General features: G+C 37.6%; 1 protein-coding gene across 26 annotated transcripts in view; it reads left to right on the top strand.

Annotated features, from left to right (window-relative positions):
- The window catches only part of LOC129762995 (calcium-activated potassium channel slowpoke), a 196,156-nt gene extending 185,421 nt beyond the window's left edge, over positions 1-10,735 (top strand). For all 26 annotated transcript variants that reach the window (XM_055761676.1, XM_055761691.1, XM_055761681.1 and 23 more), the window contains 2 exons: positions 158-377; positions 439-10,735. In XM_055761676.1, coding sequence (XP_055617651.1) covers positions 158-377; positions 439-576 — 358 coding nt within the window. In that variant the 3' untranslated portion in view covers positions 577-10,735. The remainder of the gene's footprint in view (positions 1-157; positions 378-438) is intronic.
- The last annotated feature ends 4,356 nt before the right edge of the window (positions 10,736-15,091 follow it).

Raw genomic sequence — 15,091 nt, 5'->3', positions numbered from 1 at the left:
CGGACAGAAAAACGAATATATCAGATATACATTTTCTCCTACTAGCTAGAGACGAATGAACTCTCAGAGTTTCAAGTCTCTCTAATTCAATACCTTCCTTCCTTCCTACTAGCTATTCACGTCGATTGATTAGTGTTATAATTGATCTATTCAACAGATGTCGCGTTGGACAAATTTCTCTGTACGATGGTCCGCTGGCTCAGTTTGGGGAAGCTGGCAAATACGGTGACCTCTTTGTGGCAGCGCTCAAGTCCTACGGAATGCTGTGCATTGGGCTGTACCGGTTCAGGGATACCAGTTCCAGTTGTGACGCCAGTAGCAAGCGGTACGTGATTACCAATCCACCGGACGATTTCTCGCTGCTGCCAACGGATCAGGTAGGTTCTATCGTTAGTGTAGCAATGTCATTGAATGTCATTCTTATCTCTCAACACACAGGTTTTCGTTCTGATGCAATTTGATCCCGGTCTGGAGTACAAACCCGCAACAGTCCGAGGTCCCTCCGGGGGACGTAACCAAAACAGTCAGCAAACCGGTGTCGGAGGCGGTGGATCCAACAAGGACGACAATTCTTGACTATTGCTGTGTAGCGCCTTGACTGATGGTCCCTATTCTTACATATGAACAAAAGAAACCGATTTTATGTACCAGATCGCGCAATATATCAAGCATATGTTTCGTAAGTTTTTCAAATTGTTTTCCAAAAAACGATAGAGAGAGAGAATCAATTTTAAATTTACGTGCGTGTTTATTAAAGTTCATGATTTACGTGTTCGTGTTACGTTTCGCCAAAACGATGAGTTTTTAAAATTACATGTTGCGCAATCTAGTATATAAAAGGTATGAAATCTCAGGGGAAGGATGTTACCAATACATCGATACTTTCCACCTGATAACAGTTTGACCCGAATCACCATCAGCGAGGTCAAATCAGATACAAAAAAAAAGTTCATATGTAAGACGAATTTTGCATCCCACACCATTCCGTTCGGAGACGAAAGAAAGAGAAACGATAAATGCTTGTTTAGTTATGATTAACTATTTAAAAGTTCCTTATTACGTGTATCTAAGTTACCAGGGAAAACACAAACAAACCATCAGAGTGTATGATTTTCGAGCTACAACCACCAACCATCAAAATTTATCCTCACGAAATCGATCTTTGCAAACAGAGCGGTAGAAATAATGAATTGTATAATTTTTAGCAGCATTTTTATTTTAACAGTCAATCTTACTAACATTGTACCCTTTTCGTCGACAGAGAGAACTACCCATGGATTGTTAACGTTTGCTACAAGTGGGAAATGTATGATTTGCTCGGTTCGATATGAACCTCACGAATTTATAATATGTCGTAATGTTGGAGTTCAAAAAACGGAAAAACGCCATTTGCCAAAGGTTCAAAAACGCCAAATTGTCGGACAGATAGCCTCAATGTGTCTACCATAACGTAGTCAGAGAGAAATCAGGGAAGCTTTATTGCGTTTCAACGGGGCTTTGAATGGAAAACGACCGGTATGGGAGCATAGTCACGGCAAGATAGTTTTAAAACATTACAACGCCCGACCACAAGTTCATGAGTCTTTCAGGGATCACCTAGGAAGGGAGAATTGGAAAACTCCACCTCATCCGCCATGGTCTCCAGTTTCTCCTCAAGCAAAACAAAATTTGCTTGATGACTGAATCGCTTCAAAATTACCTTTTTGCAACGTGGAACCAGTGTATTGCATGGAAAATGGGCAAAGGTTGTGGCGATTGAACATACCTTAATGAAGTTATAGAAGCTTTTAGTTCAACTCTTTTTGAACATATTAATCATCGTCAATTTTATATGTGTCTATATGGCAAAAGAGTGTCCAATAAATTTGCCCTAATGCCATAATCGCGTAAAAAAGAAATAGTAGATGACTGAGCATCAAGCTCTCAAAATTGAAAAATTTCGGTGGCGCGAACTATATTTAGCTTTTCAGTTTGTACCTTCAATGTGTTCCAGAAAGACGTAATCCTAATTTTTCGAGTTGCTTGCTGAACTTATTCTAGATTTTCTAATAACGTTTCCGACAGGAAAAATCGTTTATTATGTCCATTACGTTGTACCTTAAAATTATATTTTTTTCAAAACATGTTTAAGGTCGATAAAATATTTACATACTCTAGGTCTAACCCTACTACGGCAAACGGTAATTCTGTTAACGTATTACGGTAAACTGATGATTTTCTAGTGATCAGAATGCGTGATTGTGATGCACATTAGGGTAGGTTATATCTATGATATAACCACAAGGTTGACGTGGAACTACCGTTGGCTTAGAAATCATTAGTTTGTATTGATTAAATTATTGTTTGAATGAAATAATTTTCGAATTCAATTGAATTCAACATATTTGCTCGGTTAGTAAAGTTCCTTAATTTGAACAGACGCCATATAATGTAAGGCACCTTGGTTCAGATGGCTGTGTTAGGGAACATACTTCGATGTGAACAAAAATCCCCCCTCCTACTTCCAAGTATTTACAATGCGGATTCATCCAAGTACATTGATTTTGAAGTCTGTGTTGGGGAATCCGTTAATTAGACCAAATCAAAACGTGGCAGGTAGGCGTTTAGATAACGCTTAACATTTCACAGTTGTTCAATTGTTTATCTCATGAAATGCATAGAAATATCTCCTATCAATTGATGCAAACATCTTTCCGATCTATTCAGAAATGTTCGAGTTATAAGCAATCGAAATCTTTCATTTTTTCCTGCATGTTCTCTGTTTAGGTTTTCATTTTACCCCTCATATTGTCCTGTTAGACGTAGTCCCATGTCAAAAAAAATTATCAAATAGTGATCAGAATGAGAAGAAGTATGAGAAGAACATCGTTCTTGTTTGGTGAAAGAACATCTGGGATTGGAGAATCATTATAGGTTTTTAGGTTAAAATTTATTTCACGTCAATCTTTGAAGTTGAATTTCAGACCACATTCGATCATTACACCATAGCATTCGGGATACCGAATATGTTGAATATCAACATCGTTCTCGGACACTGAAGAAATGGTAAAATTCGTTGAGGAAGTACAGAAAATTCATTATAATGACAACAAATTACGATAGCTTTGCGGAGCTTGAAAGGATCGACAGTGTAAGCCGAGGAAGAGGTGTTTTTAAATTCTTCAAGCAAGTAAGGTTTCTGTCTCAGTTAAAATGGTTTTCATTTTACATAGTGAAGGTGCAATTTACCTAGTGAATATAGAAATGCTTCAGAAGATTTCAATTCTGATATAGAAAAGTACCTTTTCGATTCAAATTTCGAACACTTAATTTTTGACTCAAATTACGAGCATTTAATGTTGTTTTGATACCTAGAAATGTTGTTATACGGAATTGTATACCCTAAAGAATACCGGGGATTTCATTATTCAATTCTTTATAACTTTGATGTTCAGCTAATCTAGTATTTAAATTGAAGTGTTAGGAATTCGAGTCTGTTCGGAATATGAATCAAAACAGTATAGTTTTATTTAGTTTTATGATGAAAAAATAAACAGCAAATAAGATCAATGAGGTACATATCGAGGTGAAGTAGCAGGCGAATTATATTTGTATTGGCAAGAATACCAAAAAAACCACTATTATCTGTCTATTACGAAGTGATTTTGAAAATATTCACTGCACGCTGTCATATCATACTCATAATCAGCGGGAACTTCAGTAAAATGTATGTTTTCAATTGATAAAATACATACTGAAAATAACATTTTCACATGGATGTGGTAAGCAATCAAATATAAACACAAAGGCTGACGTCACTGTTTGAGAAATAGTTGTGGCAGCGCATTCTATGTCGACCGAAAAACCACCATCTTCATTGCCTTTTTTCCAGGACATTGAAATAAGATTAAAATCGCGTAACCAAACAAAAAAAATATATATAAGGGTGGTGTCCATGACACGACCGTATTGGGAATAATTCGAGATTTTTTTTCGCAGACGGGTCTGACGGCGGATGTAATTGCCAACATCCAGCTTTGGCTGACAAAGTTTGCATTCGCTAGTCGGATCGACTCTGCAGAATGCTTCTTCACCGTCCAAGCCTATGTAATCCTTTGCAATATTTGTGAATGTGCGCAAGAATAAGAAAGACACTATCTCAATGAGAAAATCACACACTTATCGGGATATTGAAAATGAAGTCACAACATTCCAGACAGTTCAATGGCAACGGTTGGATGTAAATGAATTCTCATGGCTCGAATTTTGAAAAAAAAAATGCGCAGATAGAACAGAATGAATATGAACACAGTTGTAAATTTGTTTCACGTCGAATGAATGGCAGCAGTACAGCACTTGTTCGCTAACTGGGCTGCTTGCAACTGAGCGCTCGCTAATTGGGTTATAGCCTAGTTAAAAATCAGTTAAACGTTAAATATAAACTGTTGTCAATATTGGTGAGGGGTACTCCAATGCATCACAGATCTACAATCATCAATACACTGAGAGAAATAACAGTTTGGCTGAAAAGTTTATAAGGTAACACAGTAAAACTATTTTTATGCAAAATTCAATTCTTCTTCTTCTTTTTCTTTGTTTACGGAGACTTAAAATCTAACAATTCATTCGTCTCCGAAATTCAATTTTATTATTCAACATAATTGCCTGAATATGTTGAATACACTCTTTCGGGTTTCCCTCAAAATAGGCCTCGATTTCGGTAATCACTTCATCATCGGTCTTAAATTTCTTGCCAGCGAGCATTCTCTTCAGGTCTGCGAACAGAAAGTAGTCGCTGGAGGCCAGATCTGGAGAATACGGTGGATGCGGAAGCAATTCGAAGCCCAACTCATGCGATTTTGCCATCGTTTTCATTGATTTGTGGCGGTGCATTGTCTTGATGAAACAGCACACAACAAAAGTTGCTTCACTCTCAATGCTGTAACTCACGAACCAATCGACCGATTACTGTCAAATTTTGACACGTATCCATTAAAAGATGGTGCTTTGTGATAGTCAAATAGATATTGCAAGAGGCGCCATCTATACGTGAACCTTATGAACTAGTATATATAACAAACTTTATAGTAACTAGTATCAATTCGATAGTCATTTTTTACCGTACAAACATTTTTCGTGAGTAAATGGTAAATACAAATTCCAAAATGTATAGCAGAACATCGGCTGAACATCGATTGTGCTTTCGGGATCGCGGACCAACATCCAATTTAATAATATGGAGTTGCGTTCGTATTCTTGTTCAGTTCTTGCAATGTCGTGTAGTCGATTAATTTCAGAAGCAGAAAACGAAACATGGTGCGAATGAGCCGAGATTTTTCGGACTTGAGCACTTGTTTAGGATGGCACAATTTGCAGATGCGTTCACTTCCACGTATATTCATGCATATCTGCACTGGTATATTGTTGCCGCTGCCGTCTGGAGGTTTTGATTAGCATAAGAATTAGCTGAATTTCGCTGGCACAATATTTGTTCAATAGAAGTGGACTAGCTGAAGACTTTCTGAAGAACCTAACAAACATTAAACGGTATAGCCAGTGTTTTACATGATCATTTATCCGATATTTTGGCTGGTGTATCATGCCCCTAACTGTCAAATACATACTTGGCATATGGTTGTGAATTAGTTTGGAAGAATGGACGACATAGAAAAAAACAAATTACGAAAAAATATTTACATCAACTGTAATTAGAACGTCACGAATCGTCATTTGTATGTATGAAAATATTTATGAGATACAAATGATGTATCAGGGCGTTGCAAAAGTTTTCACTCATCTGTGCGTTAGTGGTTCCGTACGAACGAGCACATGATGGGTGCATCGAATGTGGTCACAGATGTTGGAAGCAAGGCGGATCACAGTCTTGCATCCTACGCAAGACTCTGAAAATATTGCTTCAAATATGTTGACGTGGGACTATGCCTAACCTTTCAATGTAAGGGTCTATTTCGAAGTTTCGGGTGGGATTTTGATTCCGAATACACGAGTTGAGAGAGAAGATCCTCACGTATGTTTTTGTCCGCGACACATATAGTGGAAATAGTAAAACATGTGAAAAATGTAACTATGAAAGAGGTCGCTTTTACTCCTATATGCTTTCTGATGCAACAAGCAGCATTCCTATATTCAATTCAATTCGAGAGTAAGCTTGCATGGCTTCTGGGAATTTTGTTGCTATGTGCATTTACGTGCCGCTCAGAGAATCGCGTTGCATCGAGGCGCCGTTCATATCTAAGAGAAGGACAGAAGATACAACATTCAACGGCGCGAAGCAAATGGGCATAGCAACTACATTCACGTTGTTTCGAAGCGCGATGCATATATAAGAGAAGGGTGGAATATACAACATGGTTAGAGGTGAATGAACTGCAAAGTTTAAAGCCTCTTAAAACAAAGAATCGAATCGATACAACATTCAGTTACACTTCGACCAGCCACGACACTGAATCGGTCTCACAAACAAATGCTCTCAAATAAATGAACACGTTACTTTCATTGACTCATTTTACACTTTTGACTTCAGTGTGTCTGAGAGAGAGATCACACTCCAGTATTAGGAAGTCCCATCTTTTTTACAACAAATTATGGAATTTATTTTATCAAACTGAATAAAAACGTTACTATATACTACATGGGCTGAACCGTCCCGGAACTATTCATGAAAACAATCGTTTTTTGGGCAACGCTGTTTTTATTCCTCAACATAGTTTCCTTCGAGGGCAATACACTTGGTATAGCGAGTTTCTAACATTTCGATTCCCTTTCTGTAGTATGAAACGTCTAAGTCTTCGAAATATGCCTCATTGTCAATCTGAAGACTGCTTATTGGACTCATGAGTGTTGTAATGGATCCACGTTTTATCCATTGTCACAAAACGTCGAGAGAAGTTTTCTCGATTACGCTTCAACAACGCCAAATCGGCTGTTGATTCATCAACGCGCTGCTTTTTTGGTCGACGGTCAGCAAACGCGGCACACATCGCGCGGGTAGCTTTTTTTATGTCCAAAATATTGTACAACATGTTTCCCACTCGTTCTTTTGAATTGCCTACAGCTTCAGCTAACTCGCGTAACTTCATTTCACGATCGTTCAAAACGAGTCGATGCACTTGTGTTACGATTTCTGAATTCGTAGAGGCCTCTTTTGCCCTTCCAGAGCGAGGTGCATTTGAGGTGCTTGTACGGCCCATTTTAAATTCACTAAACCACCGATTAACTGTTGTTCTCGGAGGAGCAGATGTGGAATAACATTTCGTCAACCACTACATTGATTGTTCAGGAGTTTTTCCCATCAAAAAACAATGTCTGATCAAAATACGATATTCCTCTTTTTCCATTTTGTTTACGAACACCTAAACAACTGTAAATAGTGAACAAATAAACGAAATGTCATGAAACTTACACATAGTGACAGTGACAGATCAACCTCTCGAAATTAATCTTGTTCATTTTTAATGGCGCCATCTGTTGAAAAATCCCGGGACTTTTCAGTCCATGCAGTATGTGCAATTCGGTAATCACTCAGACCCGTTTGCTTTGTGTTTTCGTCAAACGAATGCTTCACCGCATAATAGGTTCACCGTTTCGCTAAGTTACTTACAATAAATATGCATGTTAGGTATCGGAACCGAATGGAACACAAGGTTCTGGATTCGCTTCTGAACAGATTGGGTGGGAGCAGAATTGAACCGCACGCGGACTGCATACATGTGTGCAGTTCGGGCCCCGGGAAACCATCAAAGGTATGCTACACCTAAATCTCTCAGAGATTAAACTGAAATTATGACACAAAAATCATATAAAAACAGAACAGCTAGGCATCATTTAAGAATAACTGCTTATTTGAACGTTTACGCTTTCGTGTGTAAATGGAAAGAAATAACCTAGATAAAAAGATTGCAGTCATAGTGCCGTGCATTTTTATAGAAAATTCTTTGGAAAAATTAAAAAAAATTGTGCAATGATTAGTTGATACATAAAAAAGCAAACAAAACGTCTGGAAATCATTTTTTTAAAGAAGGAAAAATAGTCGACAGTAATCACAACATTCGCACTTCCATCGTCTTGCGAGAATGTTTCTTTGTTTCCCATCCCAATCATCATCACTCATATGTTGCCACATAAATAATTAAGCGAGGATAGATTTTTGTAACAAATCACAATTAACTTTAGTATGGAATAGTATAACACCCACACAGCAAAAGAGATATTCGAGCTTTTATATCAAGATGCGACCTGTTTCCAGCGAAACTCTGCAATTTATTCTCGCACGGTGAAATCGTGAATCGAAGTGAGGCTTCTGTAAAAATAGCTGTAAGAGATAAGCCTGTGAATAAAACATCCATTACGCATTACCATGAAAAAACTAGCACATACTTCACGATAAGCACAGTATATTATATAGGTAAACAACCAAAAAGAAACGCTTTGCATTTGAACATTTGAGAGCAAGGCTTGGTAGATATGTAAACAGAAATGTAATTTTATATAAAACCAAAAATACGAACGGTACGCCACAGCGGTACAGATCAGTCTCTATGACACTATAAACTATACTATGAACAATCACTCTAATCCCTGAACGGTGATCACTTCACGAAGATTTTCAGAGTAGCATTTTGTTTTTCTGACGTGAGTTGGTAAAATTTTTCGATTTCTCCTTGGTTTGTGACCCTCTAAATTTTACGACGGTAAGTTCATCTGCTTGGGGTCACTTAAAACTGATCTCCCTTATTAATCAATGTCGTAGTATTCATCACAAAAAAACATATTCTAAAGGAAACCATCTTTTATTGTATCTTAATGTGCAACAATGCAAATAAGAGAGAAAATCGGTAGATAGCGCCTTGTTAGAAATGGGTAGTTAACAAAAAAATGTGCATATGGGGAAATATCGTTGTGTAATGTTTATTTTCGTTTGTAATCAAAATGTATACATAAGTGAATATTATGATTTGCAGGAATAAAAGTAAGAAATACATTCACATAATCGGAAGAACTCGATTGGCTTGATTTATAGATATGTGACGGGGTTTCAAAGTAGATTTGAAAATATTTTCTCATAATATTCTTACCATATCACTTTTGGTTTCTTCGAATCATCGTCCAAAATATTGCTACCGTGAGCGAAAACCATCGATTTTTTAAAAGTAAATGCGTTAGGATTCGAGAAAGAACACAACAAATACTCAAAAATATTTAACCTAGTGCAAAAAATAAAAAACAGCTTACCGTCTGTCCTAATGCGACAGGGATGAAGGTATCCGACAAAAGCACATAGACAATGGCATAAACTTTCTAAATGTTATTACAGTGTAGATTTTCTGTGCGCAAGATCATTCCGTTCATCTTTTTTATATTGAACGCTTTACGTTATCCGCTGAAAAGAATAATACTTTGGGTATAATAGCCGAAAGACTTGAATCTAACAGTAAACGGTGAGCTAGTTAAATTATAAATATTGCAAATGTATAACAGCATGCAACAATGATAACAACACTAATGCAAGCATTTTTTCGAAAAGCGTTTTCATTTCATTTACAATTGAAAAAAAATCAAAAAAGAAACAATGCAGTGAAAACCCATACTCTAGGCTTTTTATAAGAGATTTTCATAAAAAATCAGACAAAAAAACCTAAAAAAAACAGTAACGCTAAATATGGATGTAAATACGAGTGTTTAAACTACAAAATACTTCTAATAGAAACATGCAGAGTTTAATTCTAGACAAACGAACCGTGAAATACAGAGGAGATGAAAAGACCAGAGAAAAAAGAATCACCATATGCGTCAAAAACCATCTATTCAGTCATCTCAAATACGTTCATAGAAACGAAATAGAACGAAAATTAAAAAAAAAACAAAACAATTGCCTCAGAATGTGTTGCGTTAAGTTTACGATTTAGGTAGCAGTGAATATTATTGTTTTAGAGAAAAAAAAACGCAATAGAGTCACAAGATACATAACGTAAAGAACATTTATTTTCGCTATGGCAAACAGACAAAATGTTAAAGCTAAAGTAGTTTCTAAAAGCAACAACAAACCATAGGTTGTACTGTGCTGCTATATACATTTACCCTCAAAGCGAAGCATTTCTCATTTCAACACTTAGTTTTGTCTGTGCTTGACTTTTACATTATGTAACTTGTGATATGACACCGTTGATAGTGAATATTTCAAATATAAGAGAGAAAAAAACCGTGTGAATAAGAGTACGTAAATCATCGGATTATGTGAATTGTGAACGAACAAATTACCTAATTGGCAAATCATACACAGACGGGAACCGGTTAGTGTAAAAATGTGGACATTCATTCTGTTATTAGTGTATAATATTCGATACCCGAAGTTCTACTATCATTTCCAACATTTGCAATAGCGAATTGGTTTGGTTTACGTGCCTATACTAAACGTTGTTCAATACTATGTCGAGGAAGGAAGAAGAAGACTCAAATACCACACCGAAACACTAGAGGGAAAGAAACCAAAAACAAAAAATAATAAAATAATTAATTATTACAAACAAAGCTAAATACATACAAACAATTGAACTAAAATGTTTTATATGTTATATCCCGTACGGTATGTGCATGTATGAGGAAGCTATCTTTGGGTTATCTTTCATTTTATTGGTATATTGTTTACGACACTTAAAGTAAGAATGATGAGAGGTAATGTTGTTAATGTTAATATTATTGTTAATTATAAATTGAAATAAAAAATCGAATCAGTGAAGATGTTTAACACTGGGGTCGACTACGATGACATCCGTTCCGTTTAGTTGTTACGGTTCGCTAGTGAACCGGAACAAAAAAAAAGAAGAAAGAAATAAGAAAAGAATTTGAAAGTTAAATAATTAAACACTCATACTTACCTACTTACCATTGATACCTACCTGTGAAGTGGAGCCGATCTGGCGTGGAGGTAACATCCATACTTCTCACGCTCAAGATCACGAGTTCAATTCTCACCCCCGACAATCTTCCAAAATGGAAGGTAAAAGTGACGAACCAGCCAGAAGCGTTGAAAGTCACTATAATACAGAAAAAAAAAACAAAAACCTACCTGTGAAGCGCTATCAAAAGAAAACCCTCTGTAAAATTAACAAAAGCGCTTATTCTAACACTTATCGACTGGTCAGCTAATTTTCGACCGGAAAAGGAAGAGAAGGTGGAGAGAGAAAAAGTGAGAGAAGAGAAAATATTCAAGAGAAGAGGGATGAAAATGAAGAGAAGAAAGTGAGATTCGAGCTTTGAAGGAAAGAAAAAGTGGGGACTAAAACCGAGAGTGATTCACTGGATTTACTCGGCAATTGAGCAATTCCAAATGAAATAGACAAATGACAAAACATGAATATTTTTGATTCGAATGAAAGTTTGTATTCCGTTTGGGTTGAAGGAAATATGAGTTTTCCACAGCAATTGGGATTTTTTTGACTCAAGCGTAACTTTTGAAAAGGGCGTATCGATTTTAGTAGGAGAAATCTTTGACGGTTTGACTGACGGTTCATACAAAAACGGCTTCGGCATCTTGAATGAAAACTCCAGTGCCTCTTTCAAACTCAAAGATCCTTGTTCCGGGTATGTCGCTGAGCTGGGTGCGATATACTACGCACTAGGGATCATTGAAACATTGCCCAGCGACCATTATTTTATTTTTTCAGGCAGTCTCAGCTCAATAGAGGCAATCCGCTCAATGAAAGTAGATAAACGCTCATCTTATTTCCTACCAAGAATAAGACATCTATTGAGTGTTTGGTCGAAAAATTATTCAAGATTACCCTAGCATGGGTTCCCTCTCATTGCTCGATACCGGGGAATGAGAAAGCGGACTCGCTAGCTAAGGTGGGTGATGGGCAGAAGGCACACTTTTTGAAAGGCAAATTACTTATAATGAATTTTTCCACATTCCTCGTCAGCACACGCTCGTAAGTTGGCAGCGCATGTGGAGTGAAGATGAGTTCGTCGTTGGTTACACACGATTATCCCTAAGGTCTCGACGAGTGCATGGTTCAAGGGATTGAATGTAGGTCGTGATTTCATTCGCGTGATATATCGGCTTATGTCCAATCACTACAACCTAAACGCGCATCTTTATCGCATTTGGCTCGCAGCAAGCAATCTATGTGATTGTTGTGATGGCTACAACGACATCGAGCATGTTGTTTGGTCGTGTATCCGGTTCCATGCTGTCCGGGATATCTTAGGTAGCCGCGATCCTGATCTTCTACTCCATCTGTACCAGTTCCTCAGAAACGCCGATGTCAACGTTTAATGATGTTTCCTTCGTTGTGTCCCTGTTTCATATCCCTCCTATCCGATCTATAAACTTTTACCTAGTCGCGGCAATACATACTCACACTCTTTACAGATACACGGGCCGAAGGTTGTGCAGTCCACTGATGATTCAACAAGAGCCAAAGGTTGTACCGCTCATGACAACTCTACACGAGCTGATGATTGCGCCGGCTAGTGATCATTCTATCCTGGATTCCTCGAGTCGAGAAAGACGCACCACGCTAGATATGGGGTACAAACTAGGGGGCGTTGCTGATTAACGGTCAGTGGCATCCCAATAGGAAGTATCCCGTGTCGGGCACACGTACAGAGCATTGAAGACTGCAACATCCCAATTATGCGAACACTTGTAATACTAACCTCGAGCCAACCGCGAGTAATCAGTTACATATTACTAACATAGTTGTAAGCAAACATTGTCAAAATATTGAACTCCCGGCCCCGTTAGGCTGACGCCATGTGAGCCTTAATAAAAATATATATTTTGGATAAAAAAACGGTCTATTGACTGGACACTGTCCGAGCAGGTATCACCTAAAAAAATCGGAAAACTGGAAAATGATAAGTGTCGTTTCTGCAATTTCGAAGCTGAAACTTCGGAACATTTACTGTGTCAATGCAGTACACTAATTCAGCGAAGACTGCGAATTCTTGGAAGGGGCATTCTTATGCCTAACGAGATCTGGTCTGCTGAACCAAAAAAAGGTAAGGAACTTCAAAAAGGAAGTCATACCGTTGTGGGGGAATATGCAAAGTCCTGGTGCGACTATCACTTATTCTCTGAGTGATGGAACGAACTGACACTGCATACATAGCGAACTGGAGTGCGCTACAATAGATCAAACTAATGATTGCAGTGGTACAATGCTTCTACGGAAGAAGAAGAAGATGACTCGACTACTTCTTGGCTCACGGACCTTCGAAGAAATCGGATCGATTTAGATTTAAAAAAGCTCCTAGGAACCGCTCACACCGAGTGAAATCCTCCTGGCTCCCGTTCGGCCAAATCGTTGAACTAATCCAACTAACCTGAAAATAAAGAAAATATATAGATTTGTTCGATGTGCTCTACATTACAATTCCCTAATCCCTAAACAGTTAAAATTAATGAAAACTAGAAGCATTCTCATTTTTCTATACGTTTGTTCTGTCGATTTGTGTGCTTACCTTCCCGTACCGTCAATAACGAGCAACTAATACATGCGTTTCTGTCCGTTTTCAACTTATTTGTTATAAATAAGCCATCCGCGATTTGAATCCACGCTTCTTCTCATTTGGTGATCATCGGAGCAACATCGTTGCCGGCGAGCGTCGAGCGGGAATGGATTGTCTTTCTTAAGATAGGTGAAGGAGGAGTATGCAGTAGGGTCTTTTTCCACAAGGGCCCTTCTAAGGCCTAGAGGCAAATGAGCTGAAGAAGTTTTAAACCAAATATGAAATGGAATGAAATTAAACCACAGTTGCGAGCGAGCTAACAAGCACACTACAACGAGCGAACATCACTCTTGCCTAATGTTGAATTCACACACAAACACACACACACACAGCTCGATACAAGAATGGAAGATATTGCGAAACAGCAGTGCATTTTCGTTCACATTCACTACACACCCTTGAAGAGAGAAAGCCAGTATCGAAGCGTGCTAAGCCAAAGAAGTGTTGATCTATAGTATCGATCAGTTTACCGAAGGCAGTTTTAAATTTTCAAATTTCGAATGAAAATTTTTACTACTGAAGTGGTAAAAATAAGTGAACAATTAAATAACTAAAAAAATATTTAAAAAGTTACAATGCATTCTTAAAGGTTCTTTTGACGTGGGACTACGTCTAACCGGAGTATATGGGGGGTAAAATGAAAACCTAAACATAGAACATGCAGGAAGAAATGCAAGATTCCGAATGCTTATAACTCGAACATTTCTTACTGGATCGGAAAGATGTTTGCATCAATTAATACGGAATATTTCTACGCTTCTGTCGCAATGATTAAAATGTTATTTTTCATTAGATAAACAATTGAATAACTGTAAAATGTTGAGCGTTATCTAAACGCCCTAACTACCTTGTTTTAATTGGTCCGAATCACGGTTTCCCCAACACAGCCATCAAAACCCAGCAGCCTTAGGAAAATCGGCATTGCAAACACATGAAAGTATGGGGACTTTTGTTCGCACCGCAATGTGTTCCCTAACACAGACTTTAAAACCAAGCAGCGTTAGAGAAATCAGCATTGCAAATACGTGAAAGTCGGGGGTATTTTTGCTCCGACTGAAATTTGTTTCCCTAACGCAGACTTCAGAACCAAGGTGTCTGAAGAAATTGGCATTGTATATTCATGCAGGTTAGGGGTATTTTTGTTCCGACTGAAATGTGTTTACCTAATAAAGACTTCTAAACCAAGGTGTCTGGGGAAATCGACGTTGCAAATACATGCAAATCGGGGTCATTTTTGTTCTGACTGAAATGTGTTTGCCTAACATAGACATCAAAACCAAGATGTCATCATACCAAACGTAAACGGACCGTCATTGAATTTACTTGTAACGAAGGACATAATCTATTGCATGAATTGACCTTACATGGCATTATACAATCTTTTTACTCACAAAGCAAATATATTGAATTCAATTGAATTCGGAAATTGTTTCATTCAATCAAAATTTTAATCAATACAAACAAATGATTGCTAAGCTAAGGTAGTCCCACGTCAACCTTGCGTTATATCATAGATATAACCTACCCATTTTTTTATTTTCTTACGTTACAAATTGGTGGTGGAATAATTAAAATTATT

This window comes from Toxorhynchites rutilus, chromosome 1 (assembly GCF_029784135.1).
Source record: "Toxorhynchites rutilus septentrionalis strain SRP chromosome 1, ASM2978413v1, whole genome shotgun sequence".
In the NCBI taxonomy this organism is placed as follows: Eukaryota; Metazoa; Arthropoda; class Insecta; order Diptera; family Culicidae; genus Toxorhynchites; species Toxorhynchites rutilus.
The sequence above is the reverse complement of the archived record's forward strand: the minus strand, read 5'-3'. Positions and strand labels throughout refer to the sequence as shown.